Here is a 24,028-nt window from a genome sequence, read left to right on the forward strand (position 1 = left end):
ATATATAGAAGCCATTTGAAACGCTCAAAATGAAATAACTTAAGGATCAGGTACTATATATGTGCTAATAGGATCCTGGGCCAGGGTCATCAGCCCAGAACCCTGCTACAAATACGGCATCACTGTGTCACAGCCCACCTAGGCCAACCTCTGCTCTCTCCCTCGTGATTTCTCCGCACCTTTCACCGAGCAATTTAATTGTTGACAACTTTGGGTTCCTTTCAGGTTTCCATCTACATCCATGTACCTACTTTGAGAGTCCGCTGAATGCCAGCCTGTGCGTGTTTTCACTTTCCTGATAACTTTCCCTTTCATGTCACAGATGAAGCCACACAAATTGCAATCTTTCCAAACCGCTGTCTGCAACACAGACTCAAGAGTTTCCTGTCTGATGCTACCTGCACTGTTCTCTTCAGCCAAAGATGAAATAATGTGTTTGTCATGTTAAAGCTAGTTGGCCTGCAACATCTATAACTTCTTACAGTGGTTCAGTTCCCTCACACTTCTTGTAGCGCCTATTTTTCCATTTTGTATAAACAACTCATTGGTCAGGCATGGTACTTTATAGCTGCATCTTATTTTCTGTGAACAACTTCAACATGTTCAGTGTTATAAAGTGAGCGTTAGGAATGGAATAGCATAGGTCTGCCCCCTCTTCAGATAAAAATAAAATAAATAAAAAATAATCCCTTAATGTGCAAGAAGGTCAAACATGCGCTATGTGAACTTGTTAAACACATTTATTGAGTTCTTGACAGTAACCAAACACAGTGAATGACCATTATAAACAAGAAAAAAGGCATTTGCTTTTACTTGGTCAGCTCCTGCTTCATCTGTAAAGAAAAGATATCCCTTTCCACCACCAATTTACAGGATTTAATTTGTTTGTCCTCATAATGGATTCAGCAGGGAAAATGGCAATTTTAAACTGAGATATGTTTCAACTGCTTTCTGCTTCTGAGCCCAGCTCCTATTATAATGATGGACCATAGAGTTGAAGTTATACTAGCTTTAAGTGCATTCCCAATTGCCATCACTTAAATTGGCTGCAAACAAACAAATGAAGTAAAAAAAAAAACCAAAAAAAAAACCAACACCCCCCAAACCACCAAAAAAACAACCCAACACCCACCCCCCCACCCCCCCCCCCAAATAACGCAGCCACGAGTAGTAGAGGCATATTATTTCAGAAAGGAAAAAAATAAATCAAAGCAAGTTTACTAAATTAATTTGTTAAACACATTTATTGAGTTGTTAATAGTAACCAACACGATGTATGACCTGTTGTAAAACAAGAAACAGAAAATGGATCAATTCTGATTTTGGCAAATCCTACTACAGATATGTGACAGAGGGAAATATTTCAATTTCCTTTATATTCTGCAGCGATATATTTACAATACTTATCTCTCAAAGTCTGTCCCTTTTTTAATTAAATGAACAGAAAGATCATAACCTAGAAATAAATTTCCTCAACAGTCGTCTTGTTCTGTCTTGTCAGTATCCATTAATGATAGTGAAATAATGAGAGCTTTCCAAGGATTACTTGGCACACAGAACACAACTCCACTTTGATGCTGTACCGAGCCACCTTTTTTCTTTCTTTTTTCTTTTTTTTTTTTTTTTTTTTTTTAATTTGAGGGAGGGGGAAATAGAGGAAGAATTTCATATGTACAAAGGCTGAAAAGTCTTTCTTTGTGAAGCTAAATTAGTTCAGGAAAACTGTATCAAAATTGTAATCACATTTACTGTAATGCTGTCTTTTTACTTTTTTTTTTAATTACCAACGATCATATGAATGAATTTTTAGTTGAGTTTCCAACATGGCAGCTCTTTTCCTACAGCACGTTTGCACATGCTGTCGCGAACCCAAAGAGAGTGAGGTTGGGTGCATTCTAGATTATGTCAATTCACAGTAGTCGCATTCCACTGAGGTTATGGGTTCTGCCTGCTCTGTCTTTCTTACTTGAGGAGCCATTCATTTACTGAAAGAGAAACAAAACAAAAAACAATTATGCTTTAATAAACTCCAAATATGAAACTGGCTGGATTTAACACTGTGTTAGGAACTTAAAATGTCTTGAAACAGCCAGGAGGTTCAGTTTCCTCCTCTTTCTGGAAAAGAATTAAGTCTGAATGACTGTTTCTTTGAAGTATTGCAACTCAGTTGTCAGCCTTGTTGCTGAAAATGTGTTTTCTTTTCCACCCTTCAGTAGTATTCCTTCATAACCATAGTATTATTGGTAAGAAGGCGCTTTTATACCATTATTGCAGGTAATACAACTGTGTGTGCGTAGGCTAAAAGATCCATAAGACACATTACAGCTCAGTTGTGAGCCCCCAGCTGTGGCAGTGTAAGACTCTACCAGCAGGAGACTGGCTTGGTTCATTTGTTTAATATCCATTGTGTAATACAAAACTTTCCAATTTGGGTGTTTGTTATGGTGGCGCACCTCCAAAGTGAAATTTATTCTTTTGTTTGAGATCAGCTGTCATCAAGACTAGCTCATCCCCCTTTTTCTTTCCAAGGTGGGTAAGACAGAGCAAAATGCACTTTGTAAGGTGAGAAGACTTTAAAATGAGGCTAGAAAACTGAAGGCCTGTCCTATCTGCCTTTAAAAAAATATTAGATGTCCCAGACTGTTTTTTGTCATGCTTTTCCTGCATGTTTCTGGGCAAATTTCCTCATCCATTTCAAATATGTAATGTTTGACTCATACCATTAGTCCCCCAGATCTGGAGTTTCATTTGTTTTTATTTGTACGCTTTGTTATGCACTTGGGTTTCTCAAAGAAAAGAGCTCAGTGTAAGCATAGAAAGGATTATTCTGGAGGTAGAACGTACCTCTATACTGTAGTTTCTGTGCTCTATTGTTTGGACAATCTTTTCCCTGTAAACTAAAGTTGATATTAGTTCGGATACATCGATTGTTGAGAGGCTGGACTGGTCTGAAATTGTCGCTCATGCTCAGAAATATCTGTGATGGCTGATTCTGGCTTAGCAGTCGTAAAGAATGCATCTATACAAAATACAAAACAAGGATTTTTAGTACTGGTCTTTCCTGCAAGTAAACAACATACAACACTATTAAATAGACTACTTAATAAATGAAAGTTAAACAGAATTTCAGTGATTTGTAGTCAGAGGTGGGTTGAAAGAGTTAACGAGGTAAAACTGTTCCTTCTGTGGTCCTCTGTTTCTGAGCCCCATTTTAAACAAAAGTAACTAGTTTTGTGTGGAGTAAACGAAAATGGTATGAGGTGTCCTTGGCTGAGCAGGAAACAAATGGAATCCAGAGTACTGGATGGCAGCAGCTGGTGCAGAGAAGATGAACTTGATGAATGACAAGAACTAATTTCCTAAGTTTTGTAGCTATTAGTGTAGCTTCCAGTTGAGAAGACAGAGTTTTGGATGATGGTACTCAAGAAGCAGGTATGGCCAGTCAGGATGGAAAGGATAACTGACAGAGTTATGCTGCTGAAGTCATGAAATTAATGATGTTAAAAAGCAAAATCCTCTCTCCATTGACAAGTCTGTCCTGATACTGTCTGTACTGTGTCTGTAGTGTTCTTCTGGTAGACTCTGGCCTTCTTTTGAGATGGTTTTACGGATCAGCAGAGAGGGAATTACTGAATCACTCGGGATTTTCAGTGCGCCCCGCAGTGGTTGGATGCAAACTACAAGCAGATGACAATGGTTCTTATGATGACTATGCAGCTGTGCTAAAAGCATGTTAATTGGTTCAAGTCAACCAAAATCTTTCAAACTTTGTATAGGAAACTGGAGAGAGGAGGGAAAAAAGCTGCAATTTGTAAATCAGAAACCCTAAAAATATTTTGGTTTAAAAATATAAAAAGAAAATATTTTCCATGTCAGTGTACAATTTAAGAGGTTTGGTTGTGGCATTTAATGCTTAAATGGGGAAATCCAGTAGCTGGGGTTTACATACTGAAAATCTTTAACAGCTCCCAGGGAAAACTTGTGTGTTGCTTTTTCAGTCTGAGTACATGATGTAATTAGTAAGTATTCCATGAAATCAGTTTGCAGCACTAATAGTGGAGGATGTAACTAACTAGTAAAGCGTGACAAGGAGTAAGTATCATGAGATTATAACCCATAGGTACTAGCATAGACTCCAGAAATATTCTAATCCTTGTTTTGCATATTAATGTTGTAACTAAAAATGTTGCTTGTAGGAAAATGTTCGGGTCTCCTGCTTGAAAAGTTCAGAATGTACAGCATGTCTGCCTGTGCTCAGCTGCGTCATTCTCCCAAAGTACCCATTTAGAAAAGAAACAAAGTGCTTTCTCTGCATCTAGACAAAATTGGACAGAAGGAATATCATGAAGATATAACATCTCTCAGGCTTTTTAAAGTCATCTTATTTATAAGGTTAATATGATTTTTAAATCCCAAAGTAATCTTTAGGGTTGTCTTATCATTCCTCATTTCATTTCTTAGGCCAGATTGCTCTGCTGCATGCTTGGGACAGGCAGATGGTGGTTCAAGTATTCCTTCGGGATTCTAGTACGCAAGAGAATAGGTTTTAGTTTAGCTCACAGCTCCGTAGGCAACTCATTGATGGAAACTCTGGAGAAGACTGCAATTGGTGTTTAACCTGGTGTTTTCTGGTGTTAGGCCTTGGATTGTAAGCGAGTCATACAGAAATGTAGTCTCTATGGCTTTTCCACTGGTGTGTTTCCTCAACAGCATAATTTTGACTATGAAATTAATCATGTTTTCTTTTGCATAATTTATCCTGCTTCTTTCTAATAGGGGCTTCAATTTTTCAGTCTGATTTTTCTGAAGATACTTGCAATGTCTATCCTGTCATCTTATTCTATACCAGAAAGCACTGGCTGATTTTTGATCCATATATTGGATCTCTGTCACATTAACGTGCTATCGATGTGTATTTAAATGTCCACGAATGTCACTTACAATTTGTCTGTTTCTTTCTGACCTAAGAATGGCCTCTGTTATACTTAAAACTTCAGTTATTTTTGCACAACACTGCTAGATTTGTTTTCCCCATATCTCTATTCACAGAACCATAGAATAATTTAGTTTTGAAGAGACCGCCGGAAACCATTTGGTTCAAACCCTCACTGAAAGTAGGGCCCACCTCAAAGTACGTGTGTGTGTGTGTGTATAGATACTTAGGGAGCTCTAAATAGTCAATGTTTTCATTTTGGCAAAAAACTTTTCAATGCTTTTGCAAATGGTATAAATTGCAGGCAGAGATCCCTACAGCAAAAGGTTGAATCTGATTTTGCATGTAAAGCCACAAATATATATGTTTAAAATACTCTTTTGTACCTATACCAGATTGAGTAACTTTTTTATTATTTTTACCTGCATCCTTGTTATGTAGACAGGTTTGTTCATTATTATCCAGCTTGCTGTTTCATAGCAGGGTGGAATTGTCATTGACCCATCATACGTAATGAAACTAGACGTCTCTGGATAAAGTTCCTCAATATTAAGCCCCTGTAGTAAGTATGCATCATCTGGAGAATAAAGAAGGAAAATAATTGAGATAAAACAATAGCTTCACAAAAAAATATCCCACCCTTTTTATGTACAATCCTTATTCCAGAACATCATAATCAGTTTTACCGAAATATGAAGTGTAATGAACATACATTTCTGAATGCTCCAGCAGTTTGTACAAGAACAAGTAACGTGAATTCACTAATCCTGCTTGGGTTGAGTTCTACTCTTAGATGCCCGTGCACACCTTCTGTGAGTTTAGCCCAAGCATTCACAGTGAAACTCTGAATCATGTTTAAGAACTGGAGCTAAAAGCTTCTTGAAGCTGCAGTTATTGATTTAGATGCAACAGTCTTTTGGAGAATGTCGACTTATCGTAGCTTGGAGTGATTAACAGTTTTTGCTCAACAAAGCCTTGGGAAGGCCAAGAGTGTTAAAACTTAATTGCCCTTCTACCACAGGAGGAAGTTAAGGTTAATGCATGATAATAAAGCTGCTCAATGAAGCCTGCTGGCCTTTCATGTGCACAGTGGGGGTGGATGCAGTGCAAGCTCACTCAGAATGCTAAAATCGGGGTGAAAAAGTATGCCGGAAAGCAGCTTACTAGAGTCCCTGCTTTTGTTGTAAGTCTCCCTGTGAATTAATGAGGTATCCCTCTGCAACAGAATTCACCCTGTGCACATGTATCAAAATATAATGAGATATGGTTATATCTTTCAAAATTCATAGAAAAGGCTGAGGAACTTTGATACGATGTGCACTATTTCCCTTGTGTAATGCTGGCCCTACAATATTTTTGGCAGTGCTGTCAAAACTGGAGCTCAGAATTTCCTGCCAAATCTTAGGCTGTAGGAGTTCCTTAATAGGAAATACTCGGGGATATACACACTTTACTTCTTATATGCTACTGCTATCGTGTATCTCGGAGAAAGCTGGGATGGTTACGAGCCGTAATGTTGTGAAATCTCTTTGCATGCTTTCACTTGCATGTAGTGTGTTCAATATGGTTCATTTGCAGAGTGAGTGCTAAAATGCGGGCAAGGAAAGCTGCGTATTTAGGTGTGTTTCCCTTTTCAATACACAAGACATTGTTTTTAGTGGAAGGCAAGGAAGATAGTACAAATAAAATAGAAGATACTGCTCAGACTAAAGAAAAGAAAGTGAATCTTTTAAGTCAATGTCAATAATTCAGGCATTTCTGTTGGATTCTCTGATATTTTCATGTACCATTCACTGTAAGTTTAAACAGTTTTTGGTTTTGTGTTGGTTTTTTTTTTTTAAAGCTGATAAACAGTTCCTTGGCCATCGGGAAAAGATTGTAAATGGAACCAAGGAAAGAAATATGAATGATCAAAGAAGCGTATAAGAACTAAAAAAGAAAAGAGTAATTTAACTTGAATTTAACATATTCTAGCTGAAGTATGAAACTTAGATGAGCAAAATGCTTGTCTCCTACTACCTAATGGGAAAAAAAATAAGGACTGCAGACTACTGTCTTGGGCAACAGAAAATCAACCATCACAGGCAAAGCAAATTTTTTTATTTTGACATAGTGCAGTCAACATGCTACAGGCTTCTGGGGTAGCAATATTAGTGGCTATAGCATCAGTTAGTGTCAAGGTGAGAGTGGTAACATTTATACCACATTGACCAGTGCCTTACAGTTATTTCATATTTTAAATGTGTTTGTTATTTTACAAAATAATCTTGGCATGTCATAGAATCATAGAATAGTTTGGGTCACCTAGTCCAACCCCCCTGCCGTGGGCAGGGACATCTTCAACTAGATCAGGTTGCTCAGAGCCCCGTCCAACCTGACCTGGAATGTTTCCAGGGATGGGGCATCCACCACCTCTCTGGGCAACCTGTGCCAGTGCTTCACCACCCTCAGCGTAAAACATTTTTTCCTTATAGTAATAATATCTAGTCTCAATCTACCCCCCTTTAGTTTAAAGCCATTCCCCCTTGTTCTGTCGCAACAGGCCCTGCTAAAAAGTTTGCCGCCATCTTTCTTATAGGCCCCCTTTAAGTACTGACAGGCTGCAAGAAGGTCTCCCCGAAGCCTTCTCTTCTCCAGGCTGAACAGCCCCAACTCTCTCAGCCTTTCTTCATAGCAGAGGTGTTCCATCCCCCTGATCGTTTTTGTGACCCTCCTCTGGACCCACTCCAACAGGTCCGTGTCTTTCCTGTGCTGAGGACCCCAGAGCTGGAGGCAGTACTCCAGGGGGGGTCTCACCAGAGCAGAGTAGAGGGGCAGAATCCCCTCCCTCGACCTGCTGGCCACGATTCTTTTGATGCAGCCCAGGATACGACTGGCCTTCTGGGCTGCAAGCGCACATTGCTGGCTCCTGTCCAGCTTTTCATCCACCAGTACCCCCAAGTCCTTCTCGGCAGGGCTGCTCTCCATCCCTTCATCCCCCAGCCTGTATCGATACTGGGGGTTGCCCTGACTCAGGTGCAGGACCTTGCACTTGGCCTTGTTGAACCTCATGAGGTTCACACAGGTCCACTTCTGGGGGATGTCCAGGTCCCTCTGGATGGCATCCCGTCCCTCTGGTGTGTCAACCGCACCACTCAGCTTGGTGTCATCTGCAAACTTGCTGAGGGTGCACTCGATCCCACTGTCTATGTCACTGATGAAGATATTAAACAGTACCGGTCCCAATACGGACCCCTGCGGGATGCCACTCGTCACCAGTCTCCATCTGGACATTGAGCCGTTGACCACTACCCTCTGGATGTGACCATCTAACCGATTCCTCACCCACGGGACAGCCCACCCATCAAATCCATACCTCTCCAGTTTAGAGAGAAGGATGTTGTGGGGGACCGTGTCAAAGGCCTTACAGAGGTCCAGATAGATGACATCTGTAGCCCTTCCCGTGTCCTTTCAAGTTTGTCAGGGATAAAGCCTTCCGCCATGTTCTTGCACTTCAAGCCAGGGTAATTTCCATGCCATATAGCTGGATCCTCAAGTAGAGGGGAAAGTACTATTAGTGTCTTGTAGGTGTCTGACTGTCACCTTTTTTTAACACGCTCAGCCTTCACTGGCCCATGGCCTGGGAATACAGAGTCTTTCTAAACCCCAAATTTTCCAGACAAAAGTGCAAAAAAATTGCTGTAGTATTAGAGTCAAAATGCTGTTAAATTTTAACAGCCAGGGATGACTGAATACACCTGTGTCCTATTCATTTAAAATATTATTTGCAGTGCAGCTGTAATTTTGCTAGAATTACACGAGAAGAGAGTGAATGCATTTTTTCAAGCCAGTGCCTGTTTTCAATGAGTCATCACACATTTTTGCCTTTCCCACATGAACATCCTGTTCATTATTTATGAACCATGGAGAGTGGTGTGTTAGCTCCAAATGGCACGGAGTCAGTCAGAATAGATAGTTTCAAACTCTAAGGACCAAATCTGCTTTGTCACATCCATATTGAATTTGGTTGGACTAAAATGATTTAAACAAGGTAGAATTTGCCCTGAAATGTTTACTAGGAAATGGAAAGCTAACTAAAGATTAATGCAGATGGGGGATATTGATGATATATCTATATTTTGTGTGTGCCACATTCTAGTTGACTAATTTGTATTCAGAACAGTGCACAGATTATTAACAATGGGACTACTTATCAAATGGAAGATACAGAAACAGATTTACTGCTGGCATTAGAGCAGGTAATCATGGGGGTTTTGGAGTTGCCTCACATTGCTTTAATAGAGAATGTAATTCATTATTTTGATATGGGCTTCTAACTTTTGTCTGTGGATTTACAGTGTTTAGTCATTCTCAAAACATAATAGCACTCCGGGGGTGGAATATGGCATGTAACAGTGTGGAAGCAGCATGGGGCACGGTCCTCCTACTCATTCAGGCAAGCCCGGCATATGCCAGTGCTCTCAAGATCAGGCGAGATGCTCTCCATAGCCTTACTGAGCTTTGGATCAACTGCTTGGGTTACCTTGTTTGCATACTGAGGACTACAAAATGTGCGGCCATCTCCCCCACCAGCACCCAGCAGTGAAGTGGCTCCAAACCTGGTTCATTGCCTCTGTCTTCACTTGGAATATGTTTAAGGAGAGACAGCAAATTATGCTAAGTGTCAAAATCCATTGGTTGTGATTAATGGGAAACTGGAGGAAAATATCACTTCAGGAAAAGGGAAAGATGGGGTGAATGAAATAATGAAATAAAAGAGTTCGGCCAAGTAAAAGCAGTATTTATTCACGCCTGTATATGGGTTATATTCCCATGGGAAGTCAGATGACTCCATGAGAATGGCCTGAGAAAAGACTACAGAATGAGCATTTGGTTATCGACATTTTTCCCACGAACAGCTCTGCTGTTTCCCTTTCCCCACATCTTGATAGAACAGCTGGGTTTGCACTAATACTAGACTGCAACATACCTGCAATACTAGACAAGACTTTAATGTCTTGTCTTATATTTATTGCAAGTACGTAGTTCAAAATGGTCAAAATCACCATGTGTGATCTCTTACCAGTAACAAACCTCCTTTAATAAGCCCATTCAGCCTTTACTAGATTCTCAGCATCATTCCTATCTACAGCCCACGTTCTCTTTATCTTGATCCGCTTGTGCCTTGGGTGATTTCTGAACTCATGAACTCTTCTCTATACAAATTAGATTTCATTAGATTTCATATTCATTTACATAAAGGCCTTGACTCTGACAATTTTCTTAGCAAACGATGGAAATCCTCTTCTTTTATCCCAGATTTGTAATAGGCACGTGGTGTCTGCTTTCACAGCAAATTCTATGTATGTTCTCTTGAAAACAATAGTATTTATAGGGAATATATTATTTACAGAATGAAGGAAGGTCCATTTGATTTTGAAGTTCATATTATGATAATCCAAAAAGGGAAAGTACAGCTCTAACTAGATTAGATTTACAGGGTAAGGAATGTAGAGATCCTCAGCTTTTTAATCCTGACACAGAGTTTCTCCATTTACCAGCCTTCACAAGTCACTTAGACCCAGGCTGACAGAGATTCATTTTGAATACCTGAGGTCAGTCCCTTGGGGCTTGGTTTGAGACTGCTGAGCTTTTACTGCTTGTGACAGGAGCTGCAAGAGCTCAGTCCTTCAGAGAACGCACTGAAACATGAACCTTGAGAAATTAATAGTCTCTTATTTCCAGACATCTGGATCTTAAGCTTTTTCAGGATAATATCTTAAAATCGGAATACTTTATTCACTTGTACATTATCTATAAAATAGCTAAAGATTGGATTTGAGGAAATTCAGAATTTTACAGCTGTTCCGTCTAGCTGAATATTTGGCAGTATTTCGGTGGAGAATGACAAGCCCAAATTTTCATACGGAATTTTGGGAATCTAAAATGTTACTTCTTTCCAATGTTAAGCAAACACTGGGTGAAAGTTAATGTAGCATAACTGTTCTGAAAGAAAGCAAACTTATACCCTCAAATGTCATACTTAAAGAAGAATATTAAAGCAGTTTTTCTTTAGAGATGTTCATGTAGCTTCTGACTAAAGCCTGTTTGAAAGAACACTTGTTTCAACTAGTTCACAGTAGATTCTTTGGGCTGTGATAACAGAATAAAATAAGCATTTAAAATCTGCATAAAAATTCCTTGGGGTCCCATTTACTTCACTGTAGCCATTAATATCTAAGAGTAGAAATTCACCTTTTAATGCATTTTGTCCATGGAAATTTCAGGCAGCAGCATAGATAGCTCTTAATTTTGTTGCTGTTCTTTGAAAAAAGTACTTTAGTGATGTTACTAACTGTCCTGACTCTGAACCTATGCTCCACTTAGCATTCGCTCCACGCTCCTATTGAGCACACTGGGACTGGTCATTTTGTCAACAGCCTGCTGAGTATTGACTTCAGGAGTGGACCCCTAAAGCACAAGCTAAAAAACTCCAGCTGATAAAGGCAGAATAGAAATCCTTGCAATGTAAGAGGTAAAATTAGTTTTCAGCAATGATGCTATAATCCATCATGCAAGACAACTGCAAATTTACTTTCAATAACACTTTCACGTTCCCAATTTACACGAAAAAATTCCCAGTCAATACTTGTTACTACAGTAAGTAACACAACACGCTGCAGAATATTATGTGCATTGTATCTACCAAGGATTTCTTTTTAACAGATAAACTTGCTAATGATAACAGTGGTTAAAAATTAAAACAGTTCCGTTAATCACTGATTTTGCAGCCTATGTTATGTGTTCATCTTCATGCGAAATTTCATTTAGTAAACCCAAATTAGGTGTGATTGGAATTGCATTTTCCTTCTGAAGAGGCAAAACAACCAATGAAAGGTTGTAGGATGCTGTCAATTCCAGAGAGGAGGAGTGCCCACTTTTAAGTGCAGCGTACAAAAGAAATTGTTTGTATTGGGAAGGTATGCCTGCCTCCTGGTGTGGGTGACAGTTGCATGCTCACTCACGCAACAAGGGAAAGATGCTGCCGGTGCCCTCCCGCCCTGTGGAGCTGTATATCCCTAATCGTGACCTCTCCTCTCCTCTGCGCCACCACAAGTTGTCCTATCTTTGCTCTGCTGGCCAGCCATTGTAGCATGTGGGGCCAAGGAGTACAAAAAAGGCTGTGACGCTCATGTAAATGCATGAGATACAGCTGCTGTGATGGGAAAAATGAGGCAGGAGTCCTCTCTTTTTCAACGTGTGGGACCTGACAGGTCTGTGTGTGTGTGTACGTGGGGAAAAGCAGCTTCCTCAGTGGTACAGTTCAGAGATCTTCTGGCTGGTCCCCAGACAGAAGCCAGGAATATGTAATTTGGGGGTGAAAGAGCCTGAAAAAGCATATACAGCCTCAACAATAATTTCCTGTCTCCAGGATGCTGCAGCAGCAGCACCGGTAGGCAGGAAGCTCTTACGGAACAGTATTGCTGTTTTTTTGCAAGGAATCAAGACAGGCAGTTTAAAAACTAGGCTAATCTCCTGCTTCTTCCCTGCAGAGAAGACGACATTTCATACTGATAGAACAATCTGGAAAAAAATGTTCTGAGGGGAACCCTCTGTCGCCTTCCTTTCTATAGGTGTCATGGAGAATAGAGTTTTATCATAATAGAGGCCTCTTATTTGGACCAAAGATGTAATGAGATTCGTTAACTGTAAGGTAAAATTAGAGAAACATCAGTGGGAGGAAAGGTGTGCGTTATAGGAGAGGACATTGAACTATCTACTTCAGAATGGGGTTGGATTGGCTCAGTTGTTCAAATTCTGTTTTGTATGGCAAGACTCGAAATGTTTCTAGTGCTCTCTTGTTCAGGAATTAGTGGGTAAAATTCTGTGCTTTCACTTTACATTGGTCTCAAATCCTCACTTTTGCTTTTTACAATCCTGGCTTTGCAGGGAGGGGGAAAAGATGGAGTCCATGGAAAGAAATCAGACTGTGTGCTTTAGGGATGCGTATAGAAATCTCTCCAAACCCTTCTGTCATAAACCTGAAGTTCAGTGACTTTTGTTGAAGTTAAATGGACATTTGAGATCTCTGGAGTTTCAGATGCAAAGTTTTCCAAGTAACACTGTGTTGCTGTAGAGTATATAGTACAATATATTTCATTTACAGAGAGGTAAACTGAGGCAAACCCTAACAGAATTGTGAATCAGATCCTGGAGTCCTGACAGCCAGTCTCATTCCAGTTACCATGAACAGCTCTCACCCAGCTTTCATAAACAAGAGGAAAATTAATGTAGTTTATGAAAAATGTGAAGTCATTGTTTACAGAATAACAAACGAAGGCTGAGTTTTACAATACTTTCCTTATTTTTTCAGTTTGCTGTGTACTTTCTGAAAGTTAAATTCTGGTATTGTTTAACTTATTTTATTAACTTAATGGCTGCTTGGAATTCAAGTGAATATTTGACAAAGGGAATAAGGTTTTTGGGAGAAGAGGTTTAATTTGTTCCATTGAGATATATGTATTTTTTATGACTTTCTCTAAACTAGCCTAATTTTCACTGACATTTAAGCTCCAGTTTTCCACAAGTTCAATAGATTAACATGGAATTATTGAGCATTATCAGTTAAAGGCTTTCCAAATGTGAATGCAACAAATATACATGCTATGTTAATGACCTCTTTATAGATCCATTAAATGCAGCAATAGTTGAATAGAAATGTCATAACTTTTCTGTACAAAAAGAAAGCATTAATGAATACTAAATCCACAGTTAATGATGCAGCATCTTGACATAACTTGATTTGATATATTCCAGGCTGCTCCGCGTGTTACTTTTATTGCTAACAGTAGGCAGTTTCTCCTGAGTATTCTGTGTGAATACAGTATATGTATTTGTTAAGTATAATTTCCTTAATTTATTGCTTGTTCAAACATAAAATAGACTTTGAAGTTCAAAATCCATTTGATGAACTGATGACCTTACTAGATTTTTCAGGTTCCCAAGTTTATCATGCAGGGTTGCTGGCAATGCAAACTTTGTAATTTTTGCCCATAATGAAGTGCCTCTTGTTTCAGTGGATTGCTAAATATGTTGATACTAAAAGCATACAGCTGTTAGCCATAGTAAATTAAAAGAAACTTACTTTTATATGTTATTCTTGTTATGGTGTCTCTGTTAAGCATACGATTTAGAAATGGATTTGATGATTCAGATACCTACAGAAGAGAAAATGTACAATGTCAAAATCTTCTCACGAACATTTACCTTCTGGAAATGCAGCTGTTCTGCATGTGCACACGCACGCACACTCATTCTCTCTCTCCTGCCACTCCTCCAAATTGTTTCTGCCATTTTTTCCACTGTTTTGGGAAGAGGAAATAATTACTTAGACAACTTTCTAACAAAACTTGTTAGAAAGTTGGTATCTACAACTAAATCCAAAAAAAAAAGGGATGGGAGAACAGGATGAATAGAAATTAATGCCTGAATCCACGCGTGAGTACAGGTTTCTTCTCCAACAGCTTTGATGGGATTTGCTTATATATAATTAGGTAGGATTTTCATATAGTATTCTATTATCTTTCTATTTATTGAGAAATATACTTTCCTTGCAGCAGACTATTTAGATTGCAAATAAAATCTGTCTTCCCTTTGTTTTACATACAGGTATGAAATGCCTAAATTTCACTCACGTGCACTCACAAATATGTATACATACACGTATACATACACATAGACTGTTCAGCCTACATTAACATAAGCATACCTGAAGAGGATTTAGAGGAAAAAAGATAGAGGGCTTAGAGGCATTGTTGTCGTGTTGTTTGTTTGTTTGTTTGTAGGGGGGTGGTGGGTGGTGGTGTATGTACTTTATCAACAATATAATTGTTGATTATCAACAATGATTTAATGAGAGATTTTATTGCACTGCAAATGGCAAAATTATTATTGGTTAGCAACAAAATAAGTATCACATTTTTTTATGGAGACATTTTAGTTCCTCTGTAGCTAGCCCTGAATATCCTACTTATCTTTCAATTATTCTGTGACGTGGGTTTTTGTATCAGCACTGGATGCTGCTGTTATACATCTAGCATTTATCCAGAATGAAATCAATTTATTTTGAAAATGGAAAACTTCACAAAAAGTTTAACTGAGATTTAGGAAAATAAATGGGCTATTGGACAAACTGTAATCCAGCTCTGTTTGACAGGTAGCCTTCAGGAAAATTCAGTTCAGGTTCCATTTTGTGGAAATTCGGATAGTTACTTCTCCACTTAGAAGTTTTTCTAACTACTTTGGACATTTAAAATAGAACACATCTTTTCATGCCAGTGAGAGAGGCCTAGAGAAAAATAGGGTGAGGCAGATACTAAATGTTGTTGCTCATTACAAAAGGTGTGCAACGCAGCAAGTACATGAGTGATGCATTATTTAGACAAAATTGGCGTGCTGGGCATTTTGAAGGCTTGCTTCAATTTTACCCTTTTGCGCGAATTCAAGTCAGATCGTTGGGTCATAATACAATGCATTTTGGATGAAAAAGGTAACCTAAATATCTTTCTTAAATATTAGACCTGTATAAATGGGCATTTTTCATATCTAATTATTCAATGTGCTCTGTGCAATGCATATTTTAATTCTGAGGTTAATGCTTTGTCCAGAACTTTACCTTATGAAATGGGATTAGAGAGTACTAAAGGGAATTAACGGATATCCAATATGTAAGGTCTGATGATGAAAGTTATTTATTTCAGCATGAAGCACTTATTCAGAATTATATGCTTTTCTAGACTGATGAAACAGAGATATGTAATGGCAGAATATGAACAACATTTTTTGGGGAAATGCATTCTTCGTATAAAATGAGAGAAAAGGTTTCTCCAATGTAATTAGGGAGGTTTGACTAAACTATTAACTCTTGAGTTCAGTGCTAGATCACTGTAATTTCTAGACCTAACTATGCATCTTGAATGCAACAGGATGGAGACTAAAATATGACAAAATATTCACCTGTCTGTCTCGTTCTGTGAAATGGAAGATATCAAGAGTTATACTTTTAATGTTCTTTCAGTTTTGATAGTTTAAGATGTTTTAAATAACATTGTGAGAAAATCTTATTTTGCTGACTTGAAACATCAGCATGTCTCCAAAGAGTGAACATGCCCTCTTTCCCAGGGCCTCAACCTACTAGGAGAGATTTACTTTTAATTGAATGAATAACATTTCATGAAGAAATACCAAATCTGCAAAATTAGTAGCTTTTGCCCATAGCCATTAAAGTGTTAGGAGTGATGTTTATGATACAAGGATTCCCCCCCCCCCCCTTATCCCTTTTCATTTTCCTTACATTGCATTGTAAATGCTTTGGAGTAGAGATTGTGTTCAGTTCCTAGGACGATGCTGTCTCTGGATTCCAGATCAGAGCCTCTAGGCATTGCTATAGTATAATTAGGAGTCTAATTCCTAGATTTACAGCTCATGGGAAAAGTAGTCCATTGTCTCTATATTAGGTAACGATAATACTGAATACTTACTTTCATAAATATGGAAACTACCACCAACCCATTAGGGCTCTTTGCAGCTTCTGTGACATTTGTGTACAGCTCGTGGTTATAGTGGATTAGTTGAACCTAGAAACAGGGAAGGGAAAGATTACAATTAAACAGTAGCAAATCATACCATACGCTGTTTGCAAATGCTCTCTATACACCAATTGGTTTGTATTAGGATCCCATTTATCCTTAGGATATTTTGTGACAGTGCAATTTTTCAGAGGTTTGCAGCATGCGTGATTTTAATAATTTCAGTCACCATCTGGCTCCAACTGGCACAGCACCAGCATGTTTTCTTCTAAATTGTCAGTAAGTGAATTTACCCACATCAAGTTATGAATTGCACTGCAGGGGTTGACATCATTTCCCTGTTGCAACAGCACTTGCCACGGGCATCAAGTAATCTGTACTTTTCAGCCTCAAGCCAAACACAGAGGAGTCAGGGGTTGAAATATTTGAAGAAACATATGGGATACGGCTTTGGAACTGTTAAAACCAGCACTTGCAGAATCCAAAATACTAATATTCATTGGCCCCAGATTTTACAAACTCAGTTACAAAAGCTCCTACAGTTAGGCACTTACTGTATTATTGTTAACCAGGTTCTCCTTAGCTCCTACAGCTTTTCTTCTGCTTTTTAGTTTTATGATTCGTTGGAACTTTTAAATTATGAAGGCACAGTTCATCTCTTTCCCTGCATATGTAAATGTCTTACCCAGAACAATGGTATTTGATTTGTCTGGGATCACAGGACACTGTTACCATTTATATTGCAATTTGTAGCCTCACTTTTTTTTTAAAGATGAACAACTTTAATGAATTCGTGAGGCAGTTAAGTACTTCTAAGAATTTGAAAGGCTAGTTACCTTTATTTAGCCTAAAGATATCTATCTTCATTTTCAGATGTCAATTAGAAAAGTAAGGTCATTGTTCTGGCATTTTTAGAATTGCAGCAGCCTGACGTTTGTATTTAAAAATCAGGTGTGTCTTCCATGTGCTGGCATACATCTAAAGGCTGTCCACTGAAATTTCTGGAATTACATACTGTGAACAAGATCAGTATTAACTTGATCTATGTCTGGTGGTCTTTTTAACTGTACAAATGGCCAAAGACTAATACTGCCAGTAAAGAAATTTCATCATAGCGTGCTTTCCATGTTTATAATCAGGAAAAAAAAACTCCACCCCAAAAAACACTGAAATGGGGTTTAGTGCCTGCATTGGTGACTTTGTCGTTTGGATGAATGCAATGTCTGATGCTTCAGTAGTGAAATACAATTGCAAGGATTTCTCTGCAGGAATGACCTCCCTATACGATCTGCAGTGCACAATCAAGTTACAAAGACAAAGCCTTGCTTTGCCATTCAAATATGTGTGTCCACCACCATGTGTACTAGTAGTGATCTGAATTATAACAGCATCCCAATTTATGTGTAACCTACACCATTATTATCTCAGTCTATGATAAGTTGAGAAATAAATGATGCGTCCAAACTCTGGGAGTGTTCAGACAGTTCTATTTCCTACACTCTGCCCTGACTGCAAAATGTATTCTGCTTATAAGTAAATTACTCAGAATCAGATCTTATGATCTAATATAAAAATCCACCAGGCACTCTCCTCCCACCACTCCCCAAATCCCTTAGTGATGCTGTTTTAGTGCTGGGACATTGATGTAAAAAGGGGTAGTGGAAATTCTGAAAGGAAAGAGAATATTTGCATTAGGAAGGTTAGAAGATCTTTGGCACATAGCTTTATATTTACAGCTAACAGTTCACAGACCAAAAAAATATGGTAAGGGTCAAAATTACTGCTATAATGTGTAAATTTCAGTTACTTTTGTCCTGTCTGGATTTGGGAGCTGTTGGTTGACCTTTTTACAATTCACCCAGTAGGCATTTTTTAAGGCAAGCAAACAAACCAAACTGGAACGAAAAAGTAAAAATGTCAAAGTAGCCAATGAAGTCATCTACTAAATTCTGACAGCTAGGAAGCAGGATAAATGCAGTATGTTTTCTAAAGGTCTTGTAAAGAATTAATGAGAGCATTTACTCTATAGCACATAGAGGTTATAGGCTCATTAGTCATCACGTTGCGGTACCACTGAACTTTGATAACATCATGGTTCTGGGGACTGTGCACTCACTGAAATTTTTAGGCTTAGTAACGTATTTTTCTTTTTATGTACAACTATTCACACTGGCAGCCAAACCAACTAGTGAATTATCAAGGAAATAAGTGATGAAATCTGCTTTAGACTAGAATTTCTTCTGTGCAAAGTCCCAGAATAACAATGAATTAGATTAACTTAGTTTAGCTAACAAACCAATGTGTCTAGTGCAGGAATGGGTAAAAGTAAGGACCAAATTCTCCTTCCAGCCATGGAAGCCCTGAGTCAATATCAAACTCTCATTTTTACTGATGGGACTTCTGGAAATAAAACTCCTGCAGTACATATGACCACATACAGGCTATTTGTCCCAGACTCATGGCAAGGAGCCTACTGTCCCGTGCAGTTCTAGTCTTGCATAACACATGACATTGCGGTCAGTGATACGGGCCTCAGCACATAATAGTGTCCCGGCTCTGTTGGAGACCTCTCTCAATGTCCGAAAGAGACACAATTCGTTCTGTGTAAAACTCACACCCAGACTGCAGGCAGTCAATAGGTATTTGTGGGAATGAGTTAACAGACTTGAACTGATTAGAAATTAGAATAGTTATTTCCTTTGCTGATCTATAAATGATCTCTCCACCCCGTATTGTGCTGTCTTTACAATAAAAGTACTTGTCTGAGAACTTTGGCATTCTTTACCAGTGCTTTCAAGTGGTTTTCATTTCAAGTTTCCCATTCCTGCAGGTTTGTATGCCTCTGCCCCATTCCGCCTCTCCTTATCACATCTCAGTTTGGTAATGAACCGTTTTGGAGAGTGTGCTTGAGAAATATTGCTTCACTATAGTTTGAAAAGATCCCCTTGCCTTGCTATGCGTTATTGTTTCTCAAAGATCCCAGTGCTGAATGAAGACAGACTTTTTTTCTTCTGAAACCTGTCACTTTCTCTGTGTTAGTTGTACCCTTCCTCCCTGCATCCAAATTAATTTTAAAGCTGTTTCCATGGCACCATCGTTAAATTCATTAGGTTTTTCTTTTTTTAAAAAAAAGATTGACCATGTAAGGAGACATCATTTTCAAAGTTTCTCATATGGAACAGACTAATTTAGAAAGGTACAAATGAATAAAGATGTCTTAGATATAGAATATTACATGCAGGATAAAAAATATAATTCCCTATTAATTCCTTCTTTTCAGAATAATTTCTTTAAAGTTGCCTGTAATACCTGTAATCTTACAGTCTGTACTAAATATTACTAGAGTCTTCCATGAAGGTGAAGCCGCACATAATTAAAATTGCTCATATGTGAAAATCTCACTTTTTCAGATGATGACATTGTATTAAAAACAAAGCACAACAAGAGCAAACTTGCAATGCTGAAAGCACCCTTTGATTCTAGTTTGAGTTTCAGGGCTCAAACACTAATACAGAATCTTGTTATAAGCTATTGATTTTCTTTGGAAGATTCCCCCTTTAAGATTAATTTGCCACAGAACAACTGATAGCTCTTTGTTTCCCTAAAGCTATAGTAGTTCTAATTTTCAGGGAGAAGAGGAGAATTAAGATTAATTACTCTTTTTTTAGCTGATGAAAATCCAGAATGTGCCCTCGTTCCATCACCCAAGAATGTGCATTGGACCAGGAGCAGACACAGCCGTTTTTAGACACCGGAGGTTGGCGGTGTTGGGAATGTCAGCAGGAGCTGACGACAGTACATTAGGGGTAATCTACTGAGCACTCTCCTCAGCCTGGTGCGCCATGTCTTTCGGGCAAAAGAATATAGACAGGCTGATATTATGGCTCATGTTCTGGCCACTGTGGGGAAAACATCTAATTCCCTTTCCCAACACATACGCATGTGTGTTTATAATGGTAATAACCTGTTCTTTGCCTGTACTTCGATAAAATTCAGCCCTGTACTCATATCGTTTGTACTGGTTTGCCTCCGCAATGCGTTTTGCTGTTTTTCTTGATCCTTCACACGGGTGAAACGTGCATCTTTGGGCAGAGCTAGTAGCAGGATATTTTTTGCGTGGCATTTGACCAAGGCTCTTTGGCTAAGCAAAAGGAGGCAGTTTGCTGTGTTGATGCTTGTGGGTGCCAAAAATTCCAGGGACTCTTTTCAGCAATCTTTTAGCAATTTTTTAACTTGGACAAAGACCTTCTGCGAATTACAAAGCTCTGATCTGGTGTGCATGCATAACCCTTTTATAAATGTTAGATCACTCTGAGATGTTCCACTGTAGTGAGACATGGAGAAATATGAAACGGAGGGGATTTAGAGTATCACAGTACTTTACATGCAAATGTTTCCATAGTCGTCTTGGGAGTAATGGAATACCTTTTATTCTCATTTGGAAGTGTTATAATTGAGTGCATAAACATTTTGATTTGTAAATGACAAGGGATCTAAACCATGAAGTGAATGGCAGCAGGGAACAGCTAATCTGTAACTATATTTGTATTATGCCATGCTACCTGATAAACTGTTGGGATACCTGATTGAGAGCAAGCACAAAGCATGTTTCCAGCACAGCAGGGAACAAAAGCAAATGAAATTGCTCAAGAAGACAAGCTAAATGCAGAGTCTTTGTAAAAAGTGGCTAAGATCTCATTAAGGAAAAAAAAAAATTATACTTTTTTTTTTTATCCAAAGTTTAATAAAAACAGCAAAAGTAATGTAATTTCTGCATGGCAGGTGTCCAGTGAGGAAAATAATTTTAATGAGTTAAAACCTATTAATAACAACAGCTGATATTCCAGTGTTAAAATATAGTTGCTCTTACAGGTCTTGTAAAAACCCTTTGGAAAGAGCAGTAACATCACATCACCTAGGAGTTAGTTATGGTATTGATTTTGTGGATCTGAACAGGTATGAGATCTTGAGATCTGAGGTCCTCACTTTGTGGAAGAAATGAGTTTTTTTTTAAATGTCCCCTGGTTCTAGGATGTGTAATTTGTGTGGTGACAAAAATATTTTTAGATTTTTCTTAAATTAAATGTACCTTCTGCTTCATGGAAAGGTACAGCACCATCTGTGAAAACATGCACCAGGCTCCTCAGAACCTGTGGTCCTAATTTGTCTTGTTTCCTTGGACCAATACCTGGCAGTGATGCAGTGGAAATTTTCCTATCTTTGGCAAGCGATGAAGGATTTTTGTGGTGTATTGCTTAATAATAGGCCTAATAAATATCACATAGACTATTCAAGAAAGAAAAAAAGTTAACTGCAGTTTTTTCATAATCGGTTAGGATTTAGAGCTGGATGTTAATGTTGTCTTTTCCTGAATTCTTATAATGATCAAATCCTGTTTGTCCACACGCACACTCACCCATATGCAAGGAGGATGCACTAAGATGGTACGTATTTAATTATCCCATCTTGGTGGATACTCCTGGCCTGCTCAAAGCACAAGCCATTACAGTTTAAGTGCGGTAAGAACTTTATCTCTCTGGTCCAGGTCTCAGTCCCTTTTCCGCTTTCAGTGGGCCTATTCAAAGTAACAGCTGGAGAACTGGGCTGTTAGTGGGCTCAGAAGAATGCTGTTTAAGAAGATAGAAATCATGATTCACAGTAACTGTCTTTGAAAAACAAAACCATCTTTTTCTCATGCACAGGGTACTCTACTATGAAATGCCAGGATCGGCCAAGGTGGTATTACCCACATACTTATGAATTAATCCATAGATCTACCTGTCTGTTATTTTTTATGTATAAGCCCACAGCAGAGAGGTACTTTTACATTGTTGGTAAATTGGTAAAAGAAATTTTACATGACCACCTATACTTCCAGCAGTTTACTTAGCATTTCAGCAAACTACTGTGGTTTTAAGATTAAAATCAGTTTAAAGGATTAACTTAGTTTAATATAACAAAGGAGAAATGAAAAAAACATTTGTTTGAAATAATTTTATATCTCTGACTCTCTTTGCTGTTCTCTCTTTTAAAGCCGAGGTTCTTTAGGCTGTTGCTGACAAATGTGGTTTGTGGTTTTGGGTTTTTTTTTCCCTTTAGTGCTTTTGACAGTTATTTCGTGATTTAAAAGAAATGCCTGTAAAATACTGGTTTAATAGAAAGGCATGTCATCCACACTTATAGCAATATGCCAGCAGTTGTATCCTAGATAAATAAAAAATATTATAATTCTTTTTCACTTAAAAGAATAAGACTAAGAATGCAAGGAAGGAACTCAGTTTTGTCCTGCTTCTGAGCAGACAGCCGTATAAAAGCACGTGCAGAGAAATGCAATAATGCATCATGCAGAAAAGTGGAAATGCAGTCAAGGGTTAACTATACTTGGCTGCAAAATCTACTTTACTAGAAATAATGATATGCTAGGAATTAGCAGTTAAACTGCAAATGGTATCTAACACCTCATTAGACCAGTTGGTAACAAGAACTAACTTGCAATACCTCTGTTCAACAAATGGTGTTCAACAGTGAGCTTTATCCAGGGTTCCCTGTAAGTAGTTAACACTGCGTGTTGTTTTCAGTATATATTATGACTCTTAAAAAAAAAAAAAAAAAAAAGGAAAAAAAAGTAGCATTGCCTGCTTTAGGTTTAAGTCGTTATCTCTAGATGCAGACATACAAATGAAAGGTGAGCGAGAGTCTTAAGCTCTCTGGGGCATCTGTTCTAAGATACTCTAACTGGGTGTTTAATAGTACTTTGAAAAGCGATCAGTGAGAATCAGGTCTGAAGCAGGACAGCCGTTTTGGCTGCTGACCTGGTATCTTACACTGATGAGGCTACTAGCAGAGCAAAACATACTTATTCCTTGTTTATATGCAACCATTGCAGCTAGAAAATATGAAAAATGTGACCTGAAGGAAGTGTAGAAGCTTTTAAAGTATTTCTCTTTAATATTTTTATATGTTCTTATTTCTTTTGTAAGTCCTGTTTAGCCTGGAGAAGAGGAGGCTGAGGGGAGACCTCATCGCTCTCTACAACTACCTGAAAGGAGGTTGTAGCGAGGTGGGGGTCGGTCTCTTTTCCCAAGTAACAAGCGATGGGACGAGAGGAAACGGCCTCAAGTTGCGCCAGGGGAGGTTTAGATTGGACGTGAGGAAAAATGTCTTTACTGAAAGAGTGGTTAAAGATTGGAACAGGCTGCCCGGGGAAGTGGTTGAGTCACCATCCCTGGACGTATTTAAAAGACGTGTAGATGCTTAGGGACATGGTTTAGTGGGTGGTGGTGTTGGGTCGACGGTTGGACTCGATGATCTTAGAGGTCTTTTCCAACCTTAATGATTCTATGATTCTTACTTTGATTCATTTACAAGTAGGAAAAAAGGCTATTTTAGACAGTATTTAAAACTTTGATGTTTAAGCATCCACAGGACTACAGTAAAAAGTACAAATTACTAGCTTAAGAGGTCAGATTGGCTGTGCATGTCTCAGAATTAGCTATTAGGACTTTTCACCTTTGTGCTAACACCAAAA

At 38.5% G+C, this 24,028-nt stretch overlaps 1 protein-coding gene across 3 annotated transcripts in view; it reads right to left on the reverse strand.

Moving 5' to 3' along the window:
- Nucleotides 1-1,204: 1,204 nt before the first annotated feature.
- The window catches only part of CA10 (carbonic anhydrase 10), a 209,852-nt gene continuing 187,028 nt past the window's right edge, over nt 1,205-24,028 (reverse strand). For all 3 annotated transcript variants that reach the window (XM_076353772.1, XM_076353773.1, XM_076353770.1), the window contains 5 exons: nt 16,453-16,548; nt 14,058-14,130; nt 5,356-5,510; nt 2,845-3,019; nt 1,205-1,985 (listed from right to left, as the gene is read on the reverse strand). In XM_076353772.1, the coding sequence (XP_076209887.1) occupies nt 1,963-1,985; nt 2,845-3,019; nt 5,356-5,510; nt 14,058-14,130; nt 16,453-16,548 (522 nt within the window). In that variant the 3' untranslated portion in view covers nt 1,205-1,962. The remainder of the gene's footprint in view (nt 1,986-2,844; nt 3,020-5,355; nt 5,511-14,057; nt 14,131-16,452; nt 16,549-24,028) is intronic.

This window comes from Aptenodytes patagonicus, chromosome 16 (assembly GCF_965638725.1).
Source record: "Aptenodytes patagonicus chromosome 16, bAptPat1.pri.cur, whole genome shotgun sequence".
Lineage (NCBI taxonomy): Eukaryota > Metazoa > Chordata > Aves > Sphenisciformes > Spheniscidae > Aptenodytes > Aptenodytes patagonicus.